Genomic DNA, 18,598 nt, shown 5'->3' with positions numbered 1-18,598 from the left:
TTTTTTTAAATTTGCGCAAAAACGCTACCCTAAATCATTAAAAAAATGTCGCCATCTTACTACCGTTCTCCTCTACTCCAAGCGCACCAAGTTTTGGAATATTACAACATTTATGAAGGTTTAAGAAAATCGTGAGATCAACAGATTAGTCTTCTCGCCTGTCAGTCACCATGAAGGTAACACCCCTTCCGGCACCCGCTGTCAATCACCGGGTCGAGGAGAATAAAAACCCCGGAGGCGGGGTTGAGTCCACAAGCCGTGCTGATTGAGTCCGCAAGCCGTGCTGAGTGAGCCCGCAAGAGTGGAGTCGGAGAAGCCGCTGTGTTTAGTCGGGGAAGCCGCTGGGTGGAGCCGGGAGGTACAGTGCGGAGCCACAGCCGGTGGCCGCTGAGTGGAATCCCTCCCCCCGACACACCTCCCTCCACACACCCCCTTCCCCCTCTTTCTTTCTCCCCTCCCCCACTCCCCCTCCTCCCCACCCCCCTCCCGCACATACACTCACACCCCCCTTTACCCCTCCCACATTCTTCCCCCACCCCCCACACCCCCCACACCATACCACCCACACCACCCCACACACCACCCCACCCCCCTCCCCTACACACCCCCTCCCACACACACACACCCCTCCCCATCCCCCATCACCCCTCCCCCATCCCCCACATCCCTCAAGTCCCCCACACCCAGCCCCACAACCCCCTCCCCCACACCACCCACATCCCCCCCCTTTCCCCAGTTTGAGATCCTAAAATGCAACTCCTCTCATTTATCTGAATTGAACTCCATTGGCCTTTCCACAGCCCTTTTACGCAGCTGATCAAGTTTCCACTGTAATTATTGATAATGTCTTCACTGTCTATGATACCACCTATTTTAACGTAATCCGCAAACTTGCTAACCATGCCTTGCACATTCTCTTCCAAATAATCGATACATGGCAAAGAATAATGGGCCCGGCATCAATCCCTTGAGCACACCACTAGTCACAGGCCTCCAGTCTAAAAAGCATCCTTCAACCAACACAGTCTGCTTCTACCATCAAGCCAATTACATTTATTTCCAGTTAGCCAGCTCTCCCTGGATCCCATGCAACTTAACCTCGCAGACTAGCCTGCTGTGCAAAAACATATCAAAAGCCTTCCTAAAGTCATAGTCATAGAGTGATACAGTGTGGAAACAGACCCTTCAGCCCAACTTGCCCACACCGGCCAACATGTCCCAGCTACATTAGTCTCACCTGCCATATCCCTCCAAACTTGTCCTATCCATGTCCCTGTCTAACTGTTTATTTAATGTTTGGATAGTCCCTGCCTCAACTACCTCCGCTAGCAGCTTGCTCCGTAGAAGACGTTACCCCTCAGATTCTTATTCAATCTTTTCCCATTCACCTTAAAACTTTATCCTCTGTTCCTCGATTCACCTTCACAAGGTAAGAGACTGTGAATCTACCCAACCTATTCCTCTCATGATTTTATACACCTCTATAAGATCAGCCCACATCCTCCTGTGCTCCAAGGAATAGTCACAGCCTACTGAACCTCTCCCTATAGCTCAGCTCTTTCTTATGACATGGTGCCTAGAACTGAACACAATACTCTAAATGTGGCCTCACCACAACTTATACAACTGCAACATGTCCTCCCAACCTCTATACTCAATAACTGTAATATGACCTCCCAAATTCTATACTTAACAACTGTAACATGACCTCCCAAATTCTATACCAACAAATTCTAAGTCCACATACAGAATGTCTATTCCCCAGTCCTGATCTATTTGTGAGATAAGTTATTGGAGCAGAATTAGGCCATTCGGCCAATCTCACGAATGTTCATGTTATTGGAGCAGTTCATTGCTCCAATAACATGAACATTTCCAGTAACTGTGTAAAATGCCTATTGTTCATAAATATCATGAATAAACAGTTTCACGAGAGAAGGTAAGAAAGGGTATATTGAGTATGAAATATAACTTTATGTGAAGATATTTCTGGCAATGGGCCTTGTCTGCTGGGAATGCATTTCAGAAATTGAGGTGTGCCCATTTCACCCTTCAAACAATTTCCCATTCTTTAAAATAGAGCACAGTATCTTTGCAACATCAGACCTGCTCCTACTTGTCTGACCAAACTGCAATGAAAAGCTGTGGTTTGTTTAATTTGGATTGATTCAGCTTTCATAGTGCATGTTTTGGATTTCAAGATTGTATCAATACCTTTCTTCCAGCATTGGCATGGTGGGCTGAGTGCTTCCTTCAGTAACAATTTTATAATTCTAAGTGATGGGATTGTATATACTGGCAGACTGTGTTCCAACTGAAATGGTCTTCATTGTCATTTCAAGCTTAAATTATGAATCTAATTGATAATAATGGCTGCTTAAAACCAAAGTGAGTTGAAACTGATTAAATTTGAATATCACACGGTCATCAAAATGAATAGAATTTGAAATCCAAACAGGGTGGACATAACAATAATGGAGCACATACATTGACGGAGTATATATCGACAGCGCCAAAGTGGAGATGGAGGAAAGCTTCATTTTCCAGGAGTGAATATCACCAGTAACTTGTCCTGGACCACCCATATCGAAGCATAGACCAAGAAAACACACATAGACACATAGAAAATAGGTGCAGGAATAGGCCATTCGGCCCTTCAAGCCTGCACCGCCATTCAATATGATCATGACTGATCATCCAACTCAGTATCCTGTACCTGCCTTCTCTCCATACCCCCTGATCCCTTTAGCCACAAGGGCCACATCAAACTCCCTCTTAAATATAGCCAATGAACTGGCCTCAACTACCTTCTGTGGCAGAGAATTCCAGAGATTCACCATGTGAAAAATGCATTTTTCATCTCGGTCCTAAAAGATGTTCCCCTTATCCTTAAACTGTGACCCCTTGTTCTGGACTTCCCCAACATCGGGAACAATCTTCCTGCATCTAGCCTGTCCAACCCCTTAAGAATTTTGTAAGTTTCTATAAGATCCCCCCTTAATCTTCTATATTCTAGCGAGTACAAGCCAAGTCTATCCAGTCTTTCTTCATATGAAAGTCCTGACATCCCAGGAATCAGTCTGGTGAACCTTCTCTGTACTCCCTCTATGGCAAGAATGTCTTTCCTCAGATTAGGAGACCAAAACTGTACGCAATACTCCAGATGTGGTCTTACCAAGACCCTGTACAACTGCAGTTGAACCTCCCTGCTCCTATACTCAAATACTTTTGCTATGAATGCTAACATGCCATTCGCTTTCTTAACTGCCTGCTGCACCTGCATGCCTACGTTTAATGACTGGTGTACCATGACACCCAGGTCTCGTTGCATCTCCCCTTTTCCTATGGCATGCCACATCAATGCCTCTATTTCCTAAGAAAGCTCAGGAAGTGTAGGGTGTAGGAAATAGGAAGTAGGAAGCATGTCCCCAACAACTCTTACTAACTTATACAGATGCGCCGTAAAAAGCATTTTACCGAGATGCATCACCTGGCTTGGTTTGGGAACAGCTTCATCCAAGACCGCAAGGAATTGCAGAGAATTGTGGACACTGCCCAGACCTTCACAGAAAACCAACCACCCTTCTATTGACTTCAATTATACTTCATGCTGCCTTGGCAAGGCCACCAGCATATTCAAGGATGAGTCTCACCCCGGTCACTCCCTCTTCTCCTCTCTCCCATTGGGCAAGAGGTACAGAAGTGTGAAAATGCATACCTCCAGATTTTGGGACAGTTTCTTCCCAGCTGTTATCAGACAACTGAAGCATCCTATCAACTAGACTAGAGTTATTATCTACCCTCGGACTATCTTTAATTTGACTTTACTGGACTTTATTTTGCACTAAACGTTGTTTTATTTACCATGTATCTGTACACTGTGGATGGTTCGTTTGTAATCATGTATATAGTATTTCCGCTGACTGGTTAGCATGCAACAAAAGGCTTTTCACTGTACCTTGGTATAGGTGACAATAAACCAAACTAAACTAAATGGTAGGATCTCTGCTGCTGAGATCAGTTGTTTGGTATTAATTATGTAGCCTTAATTGATTAATCCTTTATTTTAGATGACAACAACAAAGCAACAACAAAAAAAATGTTGCTTTAAGTTTGGGTTTGTATTCTAAAAGACAGTAACTTCCATTTCCAGCTTCTGTGTTTATTTCAGCGGAGATCCCATATTTATACTACCAAGTCACTTGCATAATACAATCCGTTCTACATCTACAAACCATTCAAAAGTGAGTAACAAAGAGGAAATGTCAACAAAAAGAAAGGATCAAATCAGAAGAAAGAAAAGGGTATTCCATAACTTTGATTTGGTAAAACCTTAATCTGAGAGTTAACCAGCTTGTCATTCCCAGCTGTTAACTCAACTCCACAAACTCCACCTGAGATCTTAACACAGGATAACAGGATACTGTTTCCAGTATGTACGGCTTAGACACAGACATTGTATGAAAACAGCCAAAGAATGTATTGAGGAAAATAAGTAGAAAAAATAAAAACTTAGCCAACCTAGTTCCAAGCATGGCAGGATTTCTGGAAAGAACAATTAGAGACCATAGGGCATAGTACAGTGTTTCCAGTATGTACGGCTTAGGCACAAGAAGGCAATGCTGTCAAAAGTGCAGGGCAGAGGTGAAAGATGTCTAATCAATGGCATGCACATTTGGTTTATAATGAGAGCCATTTGCAACAGCTGCTTTTTTTTTTGCAGAGTTTAACCTGAGAAATTGCAATTGGTATTAAAGCAAGTGGTCTATCATCAAGTGTTGAAAGAAATCATGGAGAAACATCTCGGTCTGGCTTATTTCTGAAATCGGCATATCTCCATATGTGATTCACAAATTGCTGCAGTGGCACAACGGGAGAGGCAGTGTTTGTGGAGGTAATGGATTCTCTCCAAAGATGCTGCCTGACCCACTGAATCATTTCCAGCACTTTATATTTTATTCAAGATTCCAGCATCTGCAGTTCCTTGTTTCCAAATGTGATTCCCCAGGGATGTAACATGAGGATGAGAAAGAGACAGGAATAAATTACAAGGTCCCAATTCAAGCTTATAAAAGACAACAGAACAGATGCAAACGCACAATAAAATTCACATTCACTGCAGACCAACAGAGTGAGAAAATGTCTCTTGATATAACCATATAACAATTACAGCACGGAAACAGGCCATCTCGGCCCTACAAGTCCGTGCCGAACAACTTTTTACCCTTAGTCCCATCTGCCTGCACTCATACCATAACCCTCCATTCCCTTCTCATCCATATGCCTATCCAATTTATTTTTAAATGATACCAACGAACCTGCCTCCACCACTTCCACTGGAAGCTCATTCCACACCGCTACCACTCTCTGAGTAAAGAAGTTCCCCCTCATGTTACCCCTAAACTTCTGTCCCTTAATTCTGAAGTCATGTCCTCTTGTTTGAATCTTCCCTATTCTCAAAGGGAAAAGCTGGTCCACATCAACTCTATCTATCCCTCTCATCATTTTAAAGACCTCTATCAAGTCCCTCCTTAACCTTCTGCACTCCAGAGAATAAAGACCTAACTTATTCAACCTTTCTCTGTAACTTAGTTGTTGAAACTCAGGCAACATTCTAGTAAATCTCCTCTGTACTCTCTCTATTTTGTTGACATCCTTCCTATAATTGGGCGACCAAAATTGTACACCATACTCCAGATTTGGTCTCACCAATGCCTTGTACAATTTTAACATTACATCCCAGCTTCTATACTCAATGCTCTGATTTATAAAGGCTAGCATACCAAAAGCTTTCTTTACCACCCTATCTATATGAGATTCCACCTTCAAGGAACTATGCACGGTTATTCCCAGATCCCTCTGTTCAACTGTATTCTTCAATTCCCTACCATTTACCATGTACGTCCTATTTTGATTTGTCCTGCCAAGGTGTAGCACCTCACATTTATTGTAGCACCTCACATTTATTGTAGCACCTCACATTTATGATTTACACTGTTAATAGCCACCTAAGCAAATAAGCCACAAAACTAATTCCATAAACCTGGTAACAAGTTAGGAGGGGATGTTGGTGTTAAACGACAAGCAATAGTTGATGAACAACAACCTGAGGTATTTGTCTTGTTGTCCTAGAGATGCAGTGCAGAGTGGAGGGTGTGTGTGATCATATCCCCTATTGATCTATTGTGGTAGGAGGCAAATTGAAGTGGGTTCAGGTTCTTGCTAAGTAGTTATATTACCAGAGAATCATTTTCAGACTAGCAATCAATAACTGGAGGACTACCAGAAAGATCAGTGATAGGGCCTCGATTACTTCAATCACTGTTATGAATTTGAATGAAGGGACTGAGTATACTGTGGCCAAATGTACTGATGTCACAAAGATAGGTAGATTAAGAAGCTGTAAAGAGGACACAAAAAGCCTGTAAAAGGCTATGAATAGGAGCAAACACAATGCGGGCAGGTGGAGTATGATGTAGGAATCCAAGGAAGAAAGATTCCAAGGGGAGTAAGGGGCGACCGTGGCTAACAAGGGACGTCAGGGACAGTATAAAAATAAAAGAGAAGAAGTACAACGTAGCAAAGATGAGCGGGAAGCAAGAGGATTGGGTAATGTTTAAAGAGCAACAGAAGATAACTAAAAAGACAATACGGGGAGAAAAGATGAGGTACGAAGGTAAGCTAGCCAAGAATATAAAGCAGGATAGACAATAGACAATAGAGAATAGTTGCAGGAGTAGCCCATTTGGCCCCTTGAGCCAGCAATCTTTCTTCCTTGGATTCCTACATCATACTCCACCTGCCATTCAATGTGATCATGCTTGATCATCCCCAATCAGTACCCCGTTCTTGCCTTCTCCCCATAACCCCTGACTCCACTATTTTAAGAGCCCTATCTAGCTCTCTCTTGAAAGCATTCAGAGAACCTGCCGCCACCGCCCTCTGAGGCAGATAATTCCACAGACTCACCACTCTCTGTGAGATAAAGTGTTTGCTCGTCTCCGTTCTAAATGGCTTACTCCTTATTTTTAAAGAGAATGTGTAGAGAAAAATATTAGTTAAGACCAAAGTTGGACCCTTGAAGACCGAAAAAAGTGAATTTATTATGGGGAACAAGGAAATGGCAGATGAGTTGAACAGGTACTTTGGATCCGCATTCACAAAGGAGGACACAAATAATCTTCCTGATATAGTAGTGGCCAGAGGATCTGGAGTGACGGAGGAACTGAAGGAAATCCACATTACGCAGGAAACGGTGTTGGGTAGACTGATGGACTGAAGGCTGATAAATCCCCAGGGCCTGATGGTCTGCATCCCAGGGTATTTAAGGAAGCGGCTCTAGAAATCGTGGATGCATTGGTGATAATTTTCTAATGTTCTATAGACTCAGGATCAGTTCCTGTGGATTGGAGGGTAGCTAATGTTATCCCACTTTTTAAGAAAGACGGGCGAGAGAAAACAGGGAATGATAGACCAGTTAGCCTGACATCGGTGGTGGGGTAGATGTTGGAGGCAATTATAAAAGATGAAATAGCCGCACATTTGGACAGCAGCAACAGGATCGGTCTGAGTCAGGATGGATTTATGAAGGGGAAATCATGCTTGACTAATCTTCTGGAATTTTTTGAAGATGTAACTAGGAAAATGGATAAGGGAGAGCTAGTGGATGTAGTGTACCTGGACTTAGAGAAACCATTTGATAAGGTCCCACATAGGAGATTAGTGGGCAAAATTAAGGCACATGGTAATGGGGGTGGAGTGCTGACATGGATAGAAAATTGGTTGGCAGACAGGAAACAGAGAGTGGGGATTAACGGGTTATTTTCAGAATATCAGGCAGTGACTAGTGGGGTACCGCAAGGCTCGGTGCTGGGACCGCAGCTATTTACAATATACATCAATGATTTGGATGAAGGGATTCAAAGTAACATTAGCAAATTTGCAGATGACACAAAGCTGGGTGTCAGTGTGAACTGAGCGGAGGATGCTATGAGAATGCAGGGTGACTTGGACAGGTTGGGGGAGTGGGCAGATGCATGGCAGATAAAGTTTAATGCGGATAAATGTGAGATTATCCACTTTCGTAGCAAAAACAGGAAGGCAGATCACTATCTAAATGTTGTCGTTGGGAAAAGGGGAAGTACAACGGGATCTGGGGGTCCTTGTTCATCAGTCTATGAAAGTAAGCAGTAGGTACACAAAAATGCTGGAGAAACTCAGCGGGTGCAGCAGCATCTATGGAGCGAAGGAAATAGGTGACGTTTCGGGCCGCTCCATAGCTCCATTTCCTTCGCTCCATAGATGCTGCTGCACCCGCTGAGTTTCTCCAGCATTTTTGTGTACCTTCGATTTTCCAGCATCTGCAGTTCCTTCTTGAACACTATGAAAGTAAGCATGCAGGTACAGCAGGCAGTGAAGAAAGCGAATGGCATGGTGGCCTTTATAACAAGAGGAGTCAAGTATAGGAGCAAAGAGGTCCTTCTGCAGTTGTACAGAGCCCTAGTGAGACCACACCTGGAGTATTGTGTGCAGTTTTGGTCCCTAAGTTGAGGAAGGACATTCTTGCTATTGAGCGAGTGCAGCGTAGGTTTACAAGGTTGATTCTCGGGATGGCGGGACTGTCATATGCTGAGAGAATGAAGCAGCTGGGCTTGTACACTCTGGAGTTTAGAAGGATGAGAGGGGATCTTATTGAAACATATAAGATTGTTAAGGGTTTGGACATGCTGGAGGTAGGAAACATGTTCCCGATGCTGGGGGAGTCTTGAACCAGGGGCCACAGTTTAAGAATACAGGGTAAGCCATTTAGAACGGAGACGAGGAAACACTTTTTCTCACAGAGAGTTGTGAGTGTGTGGAATTCTCTGCCTCAGAGGACGTTGGAGGCAGGTTCTCTGGAGCTGGATAGGGCTCTTAAAAATAGTGGAGTCAGGGTATATGGGGAAAAGACAGGAACGGGGTACTGATTGGGGATGATCAGCCATGATCACATTGAATGGCAGTGCTGGCTCGAAGGGCCGAATGGCCTACTCCTGCACCTATTGTCTATTGAATCATGAGGTTATCCACTTTGGAAAAGAAGAATGAAAATAAAACATAGTATTACTTAAACACAGCGTTTTTTAAAATATAGAACTGTACAGCACAGGATCTGGCCCCTCGACCCACAATATTTGTGCTGAACCTGACACCAAGTTAAATGATCTAATCTGCCTGAACATGGCACATATCACTATTTCCTGCACTTCAATGTGCCTTTCTAAAGGCCTGTTAAACCTCACTATCATATCTGCCTCTACCATCACCCCTGAACATGTGTTCATGGCCCCCAATACTCTCTGTGCAAAAAAGTTGTCCCGCACATTTCCATTAAACTTGCCTCCTCTCACCTTACGGCTATGCTCTCTAATGTTGGACATTTCCACCCTGGGAGAAAAGGCTCTGACTGTCTATCATATCTATACCTCTCATAATTTTATATACTTCCATCAAGTCTTCCCTCAACCTCTGACATTTCAGAGAAAACAATCCATCTGTCCGACCTCTCCCTGTAGCCAAAACCCTCTAATTCAGGCACCATTCTGGTAAACCTCCTCTGCACCCTCTCCAAATCCTCCACATCATTCTTGTAATGGGGCAACCGGAACTGCACGCAATACTCCAAATGCGGCCTAGCCAAAGTCCTAAAGAGCTGCATCATGACTTCCTGACTCATATAATCAATGCCTCATTAGCAAGAAGCTAACATACCATATGCCTTCTTTATCAGCTTATCTACTTGTGCTGCCATATACGAAGAGATTTAGTTCTCGTACACAAAAAACAGAATAATTGTACTGCAAGCACAGCAAGTAATTAGGAAAACTATTTGAATGTTGCTCCTTATTGCAAGCAGTATTAAGTACAAAACTGGAAGATTTGATGTAACTTTATAAAACGCTTGTGAGACCATACGTTACCTGCAGGCATTGCAAGGAAAATACACTGGATTGATTCTTAGGATGAGAGTTGATGTATAAGGAAAGACTAGGCAACCAACCATACACAGTGGAGATTAGAATGTGAGGTGATCATATTAAAAAGTAATATTTTGAGGAGAATTCGCAGATGTAATGCTGAGAGGATTTTTCTCAGGTTGAAGTACTGAGAACCAAGAGATATATCTTCAGAATACGGGGATGTCCATTTGACATGGAAGATAATTAATCCCTGGAATTCTCTACCCAAGGGAGATGTGGAATCAGGCATATTGAATATATTCAAAGCAAATACAATATATATTTAAACCAGGAGTTGGGCCATGAATGTAAAGAGAGAGAATGTTGGTGTTGAGAATAACATTGGATCAGTCTGTATGAACATTGACCTCCAATTTTAGGTAGTCCCTGCTTTCTCCTTCTTTGCCCTCCCCTTCCCAGCTCTCCCACAGCCCACTGTCTCCGCCTCTTTCTTTCTTCTTCCCGCCCCACCTACCCCCACATCAGTCTGAAGAAGGGTCTCGACCCGAAACGTCGCTAGTTCCTTCGCTCCATAGATGCTGCCTCATCCGCTGAGTTTCTCCAGCAATTTTGTCTACCTTGGATCAGTCATGATCTTATTGAATAACACGCGGTTCTTATTTGTTTACAGATATGACCTTGTACAAAATGGCTTCCTGTTAATGTAGTTCCTGGTGCCTGTTTATTATTTAACAACATTTATCATATTGAGAATAATCACTTAATATCAAAACAATATATAGTAAACAAAGGTCAAGCTGTCACTACATCTCCATGCTTAAGAAATATAGAAACATATAGAAACATAGAAAATAAGTGCAGGAGGAGGCTATTCGGCCCCTCGAGCCAGCACTGCCATTTATTGTGATCATGGCTGATCGTCCCCAATCAATAACCCGTGCCTGCCTTCTCCCCATATCCCTTGATTCCACTAGCCCCTAAAGCTCTATCTAACTCTCTCTTAAATCCATCCAGTGACTTGACCTCCACTGCCCTCTGTGGCAGGGAATTCCACAAATTCACAACTCTCTGGGTGAAAAAGTTTTTTCTCACCTCAGTCTTAAATGGCTTCCCCTTTGTTCTAAGACTGTGGCCCCTGGTTCTGGACTCGCCCAATATTGGGAACATTTTTCCTGCATCTAGCTTGTCCAGTCCTTTTTATATGTTTCTATAAGATCCCCCTCATCCTTCTAAACTCCAGTGAATACAAGCCTAGTATTTTCAATATTTCCTCATATGACAGTCCTGCCATCCCAGGGATCAATCTTGTGAACCTTCTGCCTCAATCACAAGGATGTCCTTCCAGTTGTTAAGCCACTGCCTCAATCACAAGGATGTCCTTCCTCAAATTAGGAGACCAAAACTGTACACAATATTCCAGATGTGGTCTCACCAGAGCCCTATACAACTGCATAAAAATTATACTTGATAGCTCAAGTAGCATTTCGGGGGGAGAAAAGAAAATCAAATCTTGTTTGGACTTTATGAAACACTCTTAAGGCCTCAGAAGACAATCTCTGTTTTTCCAAAGATGCTCACTGTGCTGATGTTCATTTCCAGGTTCTTAAAAAACTTTTATTCGTGGCTTTATGGCAACTTCAGAGTTTTAGTGCATGTTTATTCGTCTGTTCCAACAATAAACTTTGGATCCCCCAGTCACACAGAATTTATTTTACAATAGTTTTTGTAATCCTCCACTACTTACTTCATTTTCCCAACTTTGATGCTGCTATTCTTTTTAATTCATCCACATCACTGGACTTTTTCTGAAAAGATGGATGCTGCTGAAATACATATATCCCTTCTGTTTAGTGTTCAAGAAGGAACTGCAGATGCTGGATAATCGAAGGTACACAAAAAATCTGGAGAAACTCAGCGGGTGCAGCAGCATCTATGGAGCGAAGGAAATAGGCAACGTTTCGGGCCGAAACCCTTCTTCAGACTGATAGGGGATGGCGGGGAGAAGGAAGGAAAAAGGAGGAGGAGGAGCCCGAGGGCTGGGAGGAGACAGCCCGAGGGCTAAGGAAGGGGAGGAGACAGCAAGGGCTAACAAAATTGGGAGAATTCAATGTTCAAGCCCGCAGGCTGCAGACTCCCCAAGCGGAATATAAGTAGCAATGTTACAAAATGTTGAGATTTAAAAAATCAAGTCTGCAATTTATCCCATCAGATAAAGCATAAAAATAAGTTTAATTTGACACCTAATTCACTTTCATATCTCAAGTATTTAAAAAGTTATGGCTATTTTCATACTCGGAAATTAGCATCTTGTTCCCTATTGATTTTCTATGGACATAACAAAAAAGCTGTGATCGTGGACAGTCAAAAGCCCATAACTTTCTTAAAAATTAAGAGAACTGAATGAAATTTTCAGTTATCATAGATTGAAGCATTCTGAAACAAATATAAAATAATCTTACTTGGATGACCTGAAATTAAAGCATATAATTAGTTAGTTACCTAATTCCAAACTTCAATTACTAGATCTAAACATCTATCCATTTCTTAATAAATGATTAACATTTTTAAATAGCCTAAGTGTCCAAATAATATTCACAAATAATTCACAATAAAACATGATTTTTAAATCTAATTTGCATTAATTTATAGGCCAAATGGAAGGAATTTAGTGTTTAATTGCTGTAAATTAAAGCCTCATCTACGGTGGAGGAGGGGAACCCCCGTTCCCTGAAGAAAGAGTTCCTTTGCTGTCTCCTCCCCTTCCTTAGCCCTCGGGCTGTCTCCTCCCATCCCCCAGCCCTCGGGCTCCTCCTCCTCCTTTTTCCTTCCTTCTCCCCGCCACCCCCTATCAGTCTGAAGAAGGGTTTCGGCCCGAAACGTTGCCTATTTCCTTCGCTCCATAGATGCTGCTGCACCCGCTGAGTTTCTCCAGCTTTTTTGTGTACCTCCCTTTTGTTTAGTGTTTAGTGGGATGTTCATTGTGGGGGTAACATTTTCATATATCCAAAGTTTACAACTTTCAGAATTAGATGCCAATGAAAATTCTGTCCTGCTCACAAAATAAAAATGTTGATCTCCTGGTCACACGGAACTTAATATCTTTATATTCCTGACTTGTCATCTGCTGACAATCCCAGACCAGATCCTGTGCAAAAAAGAAATTTGTATCCACCTTTGACACAGAGAACAATGGGATTAGGATGGTTTTTAGAAATGTGTAATTTTCTGATTAAAAAAAAAAAAAAAAAACAATCTTTTAAAGTGCAATGAATTGAGCTTCATTGGCAGCATTCATCCTTGTTTTTAATATCTATGTTATAATGATTGTGAAAGTTCTTCCACACTTATCCTGTAACCAACCCCGAGGCCACCCACCCAGTTCAAAAACACGAGTTTAGATCAAGTGGGTGATTATTCCATTTTTGAGAAACTCTTTGTTCAGCACATGGTGTGTGGGATTTCTATTGTGGGCTGATGATAGCAACAGATAGAAGTAGCATCAACATTTTATTGGACTCTTCGCAAGATGTAGCCTCTTTAAAAAACCCAGGTTATCAGAATGAATGCAAATTGATCAGAGTGCGTTTACTGTCATTAAAGCGCAAACCTGAACAGTTAATGTTAGTATATATTAAAGCAGAATTTGTAAAAGTGGCAAACGAAACCCACTTCAAGTTCACGTTATTAACGCAACAAAAGTCATTGATCTTTCTCTCCCACCGGGGAGTTGTACAGAGAGCCTGGGCCAGAGGTAACGCTGCAAATAGAACAATTTTCAAACTGCCTTCCCCATCAACTAGCACCGTGGAATTAATGAGTTCACCCTTAAAAGTGCCACAGTTTTAGGATTTAAACGTATCTCTATAATGCAGGTGTTCTTGGCACACCCAAGTTATGTCACTAAATCTGCTTCGCGTATTAATCATTGAGAACGGGTCTCTCTCCACACCAACATATTTTGGATCTGCAAATTCGAGTACTATTTTATTCACGCAAGGTAATAATTCCATGGAAGTTCCCTCGCGATGTACGCCATTTGACCAGCATTTCTGCCGAAGTTTTAACAGAAGATCGGGAGAGTCCCTGTAAATCTCTTTGTCTACAAAGCAGCAAGAGTGAGATCGGAAACCAAGTACCTTCTCATGCACTATCATCATTTGAGCAATATTCAATTCAACGCAGATTACACGAAGGTTAAAGCTGTTTAACGACAATGTTGCTTAGAAATTAATTTCTACCCGGGATGTAATTACGGGCTAACATGCTGGTTAACACCTCCCTCTTAAACCAAATACTTAGCCCCTCGTTTTTCTAATTGTTTGACAACACAGACACATATGGCACCACCGGTCAAGTGGGGACACTGACTGGTGCGATGAGAATAAATCATCATGACTGCTCCGTGTGTATGTTTATGCTGCTACTTGGTTAGTCTGCGGGAGGGAGCCTCCCCGCTACACGAATAGACTTCCTGCAGGGTGATCGCAAAATGGAATAGCGGCTTCCCTAGGAGAAAATTGGTGGTTCCCAAAACATCCCTCCCTCCTGATTGGAATGTCAGGCGCAGCATTCAACTGGGTACAATGGACCACAAATAATGCTAAATGCGACTCACTTCGCCAACCCACGACAATATTCCGAAATACTTCAAAACAAGTATGCAAAAGGCAATGGGTTGCTGGAACCCCAATATTTGAAACATTATTGTGTGATCTACTTATTCAGAAAGGAACGAGAACCTTATTGTCTGTCCTACCTGGTTTCCAAACATAGACGGACTGAAACTCCTCTTCTGCTTCTGCCTTAACATTGCAGACCCCAAAGACCAGGGTTAACATCACAGCAATGCACTGTGCGAAAGCGGCACAGTTACTTGGACATCTGATTGAATCGTTGCTTTTCTTTCTCAGCCTCATAGTTCCAGAATCACCAGCCTGCTCAGGATGGCTCCAGTTCGGGAGACAAAGGATATTATAACCCTTGCCCTGTTATTGATGACTCTTTTTTCGCTTTTCCTCCTCTTATCTTATTTCTCTTGTCGAGAATCCGCCACGATCTGTTGACAGACAGTCTTTCTCCGGAATATTCGCTTGCCCGAATATGGGAAATGAAAAACAAGGTCCTCACTCGTCAGAAAACAATAATAACCTGAGCTGCAACCGTTTCCTTTCCTTCCAAGTCAGTGACTAACGGCAGGTTTCAATCAGCTAAGGGAAGCAGCTGTCCACCAGGGGCTCCGGTTGATACAGTGGGTCACTCGGGTCTTGTAGGCGGCAGCAAGTCATTCACACCAACTGCACGGAGAGAAAAAAACAAACGCAGTAATGTCACTGCCTAGCTATGCTGCAGCAGAGTGCTGTCTGCACTCAAATATATATATATATATTTGCATATATATATATACATACAACCATGTGCAAGGGCAAGCGAACAGATGCGTGTCTGCACCTGCATCTCACAGCAACACGAAAGTCAAAGCAATGCGATGTACGGAGGTGGGTAGTTGAGAGCGTGTGTGAGAGAGAGAGAGAGAGAGAGAGGGAGGGAGGGAGGGGGTGGGGAAGAGGATTTCTGTCCCCTCCCCGGGGAGGCCTGTCATTTTGTTTCTTTTTTTGTAATCCCCAGATCCTTCATGTATAATTGTATTAGGGGGAAAAAATAATCGACTAAATAATTCCCCCACATTGCCTTTTTTAATTTTCTGACACTGCTGCAAATTAGCAACGAGAGTGCTACAAATTCCCTTTTGTTTCTCCACCACTTTTCACCTCGGAAAGGACTTACGGCGTTAGAAACTCTGCCGGTGTGTCCTTAGATTGCCTCAGATTTTGTTTTAAATAAGTTTAAATAAGATTACTCTTTCCCGATTGTCAGAAAACAAGCAACGATCAAAAGATTATCATCAGATGGAGACGACTAGTAAGGATTTATCCTGTCGCTGATTTTATGGACTCCGGTTAGAAAATGATAAACAAAGCTAAAGCGCCAGTAGTTTGGCAGCCGTCCAAAGCTGGAACCTGAACTGGACTATGCGCTCCAAACATATTTTCATCAGAATCGGTTTCAAAAATACTTTTAGGACGACGTGAATTACGTTCCCAATTACGTCTGTACTTAAACCATGCAGCTGATTCATACAATTATTGTAATTGTTTATATTTCATTGTAACTGCAATTGACCTATTTTAGTTCTTAAAGAGATTATGGTAGTGTTGGTCTGGTTAAGTGTATACTGGACTTTCCCCTCAAAATTGGTTATGTAAATGAATTGAAATTGCTTGGAGGAATCCTTTTAAAGTTATTCTGATACACTTATACAAAAAAAAGTGTGATAAAAGTAAATGGATATGGTGACAGGGGAATGATTTAATAGGAACCTGAGGAACAACCTTTTAATAGAAGATGGTGGATCTATGATCCAGCTGGCTGAGAAAGTGGTTGAGGTGAATACAATAACAACATTTAAGAAACATTCGGATAAGTACATCAATAAAAAAGGTTTAGAGGGATTTGCATCAAACACAAACAAATGTGACAAGCATAGTTGTATAGAAACACAGAAACATAGAAAATAGGTGCAGGAGTAGGCCATTCGGCCCTTCGAGCCTGCACCGCCATTCAATATGATCATGGCTGATCATCCAACTCAGTATCCTGTGCCTGCCTTCTCTCCATACCCCCCTGATCCCTTTAGCCACAAGGGCCACATCTAACTCCCTCTTAAATATAGCCAATGAACTGGCCTCAACTACCTTCTGCGGCAGAGAATTCCAGAGATTCACCTAAAAGATTTCCCCCTTATCCTTAAACTGTGACCCCTTGTTCTGGACTTCCCCAACATCGGGAACAATCTTCCTGCGTCTAGCCTGTCCAACCCCTTAAGAATTTTGTAAGTTTCTATAAGATCCCCCCTCAATCTTCTAAATTCTAGTGAGTACAAGCCGAGTCTGTCCAGTCTTTCGTCATATGAAAGTCCTGACATCCCAGAAATCAGTCTGGTGAACCTACTCTATGGCAAGAATGTCTTTCCTCAGATTAGGAGACCAAAACTGTACGCAATACTCCAGGTGTGGTCTCACCAAGACCCTGTACAACTGCAGTTGAACCTCCCTGCTCCTATACTCAAATCCTTTTGCTATGAATGCTAGCATACCATTCGCTTTCTTCACTGCCTGCTGCACCTGCATGCCTACTTTTAATGACTGGTGTACCATGACACCCAGGTCTCGTTGCATCTCCCCTTTTCCTAATCGGCCACCATTCAGATAAGTCTACTTTCCTGTTTTTGCCACCAAAGTGGATAACCTCACATTTATCCACATTATACTGCATCTGCCATGTATTTGCCCACTCACCCAACCTATCCAAGTCACCTTGCAGCCTCCTAGCATCCTCTTCACAGCTATCACTGCCCCCCCCCAGCTTCGTGTCATCCGCAAACTTGGAGATGTTGCATTCAATTCCCTCGTCCAAATCATTAATATATATTGTAAATAGCTGGGGTCCAAGCACTGAGCCTTGCGGTACCCCACTAGTCACTGCCTGCCATTGTGAAAAGGACCCGTTTACTCCTACTCTTTGCTTCCTGTCTGCCAGCCAGTTCTCTATCCACATCAATACTGAACCCCCAATACCGTGTGCTTTAAGTTTGTATACTAATCTCTTATGTGGGACCTTGTTGAAAGCCTTCTGAAAGGCCAGATATAACACATCCACTGGTTCTCCCTTATCCACTCTACTAGTTACATCCTTGAAAAATTCTATAAGATTCATCAGACATGATTTACCTTTCATAAATCCATGCTGACTTTGTCCAATGATTTCACCACTTTCCAAATGCGCTACTATCCCATCTTTAATAACTGATTCTAGTAGTTTCCCCACTACCAATGTTAGACTAACTGGTCTGTAATTCCCCGTTTTCTCTCTCCCTGCCTTTTTAAAAAGTGGGGTTACATTAGCTACCCTCCAATCCTCAGGAACTACTCCAGAATCTAAAGAGTTTTAAAAATTATCACTAATGCATCCACTATTTATGGGGCTACTTCCTTAAGTACTCTGGAATGCAGCCTATCTGGCCCTGGGGATAACTCCATTCAATTTACCTAACACCACTTCCCGGCTAACCTGGATTTCACTCAGTACCTCCATCTCATTTGCCCCCCGGTCCCCTGCTATTTCGGGCAGATTATTTATGTCTTCCTTAGTGAAGACAGAACCAAAATAGTTATTCAATTGGTCTGCCATGTCCTTGTTCCCCATGATCAATTCACCTGTTTCTGACTGCAAGGGACCTACATTTGTTTTAACTAATCTTTTACTCTTCACATATCTATAAAAACTTTTTATGTTCCCTGCCAGTTTTGTTTCATAATCTATTTTCCCTTTCCTAATTAAGCCCTTTGTCCTCATCTGCTGGACTCTGAATTTCTCCCAGTCCTCTGGTAGGCTGCTTTTTCTGGCTAATTTGTATGCTTCATCTTTTGTTTTGTTACTATCCCTGATTTCCCTTGTTATCCACGGATGCACTACCTTCCCTGATTTATTCTTTTGCCAAACTGGGATGAACAATTGTTGTAGTTCATCCATGCAGTCTTTAAATGCCTTCCATTGCATATCCACCGTCAACCCTTTAAGAA

General features: G+C 42.5%; 1 protein-coding gene across 3 annotated transcripts in view; it reads right to left on the bottom strand.

The window, feature by feature from the left end:
* thsd7a (thrombospondin type 1 domain containing 7A) overlaps nucleotides 1–15,430 on the bottom strand; it is a 371,495-nt gene extending 356,065 nt beyond the window's left edge. For all 3 annotated transcript variants that reach the window (XM_033045698.1, XM_033045715.1, XM_033045709.1), the window contains exon 1: nucleotides 14,716–15,430. In XM_033045698.1, the coding sequence (XP_032901589.1) occupies nucleotides 14,716–14,875 (160 nt within the window). In that variant the 5' untranslated portion in view covers nucleotides 14,876–15,430. The remainder of the gene's footprint in view (nucleotides 1–14,715) is intronic.
* Between the last annotated feature and the right edge of the window lie 3,168 nt (nucleotides 15,431–18,598).

The sequence above is a fragment of the Amblyraja radiata genome, chromosome 2 (genome assembly GCF_010909765.2).
Source record: "Amblyraja radiata isolate CabotCenter1 chromosome 2, sAmbRad1.1.pri, whole genome shotgun sequence".
NCBI lineage: Eukaryota > Metazoa > Chordata > Chondrichthyes > Rajiformes > Rajidae > Amblyraja > Amblyraja radiata.
Note: the sequence above shows the minus strand (reverse complement) of the source record. Positions and strands in the feature narration are given on the sequence as shown.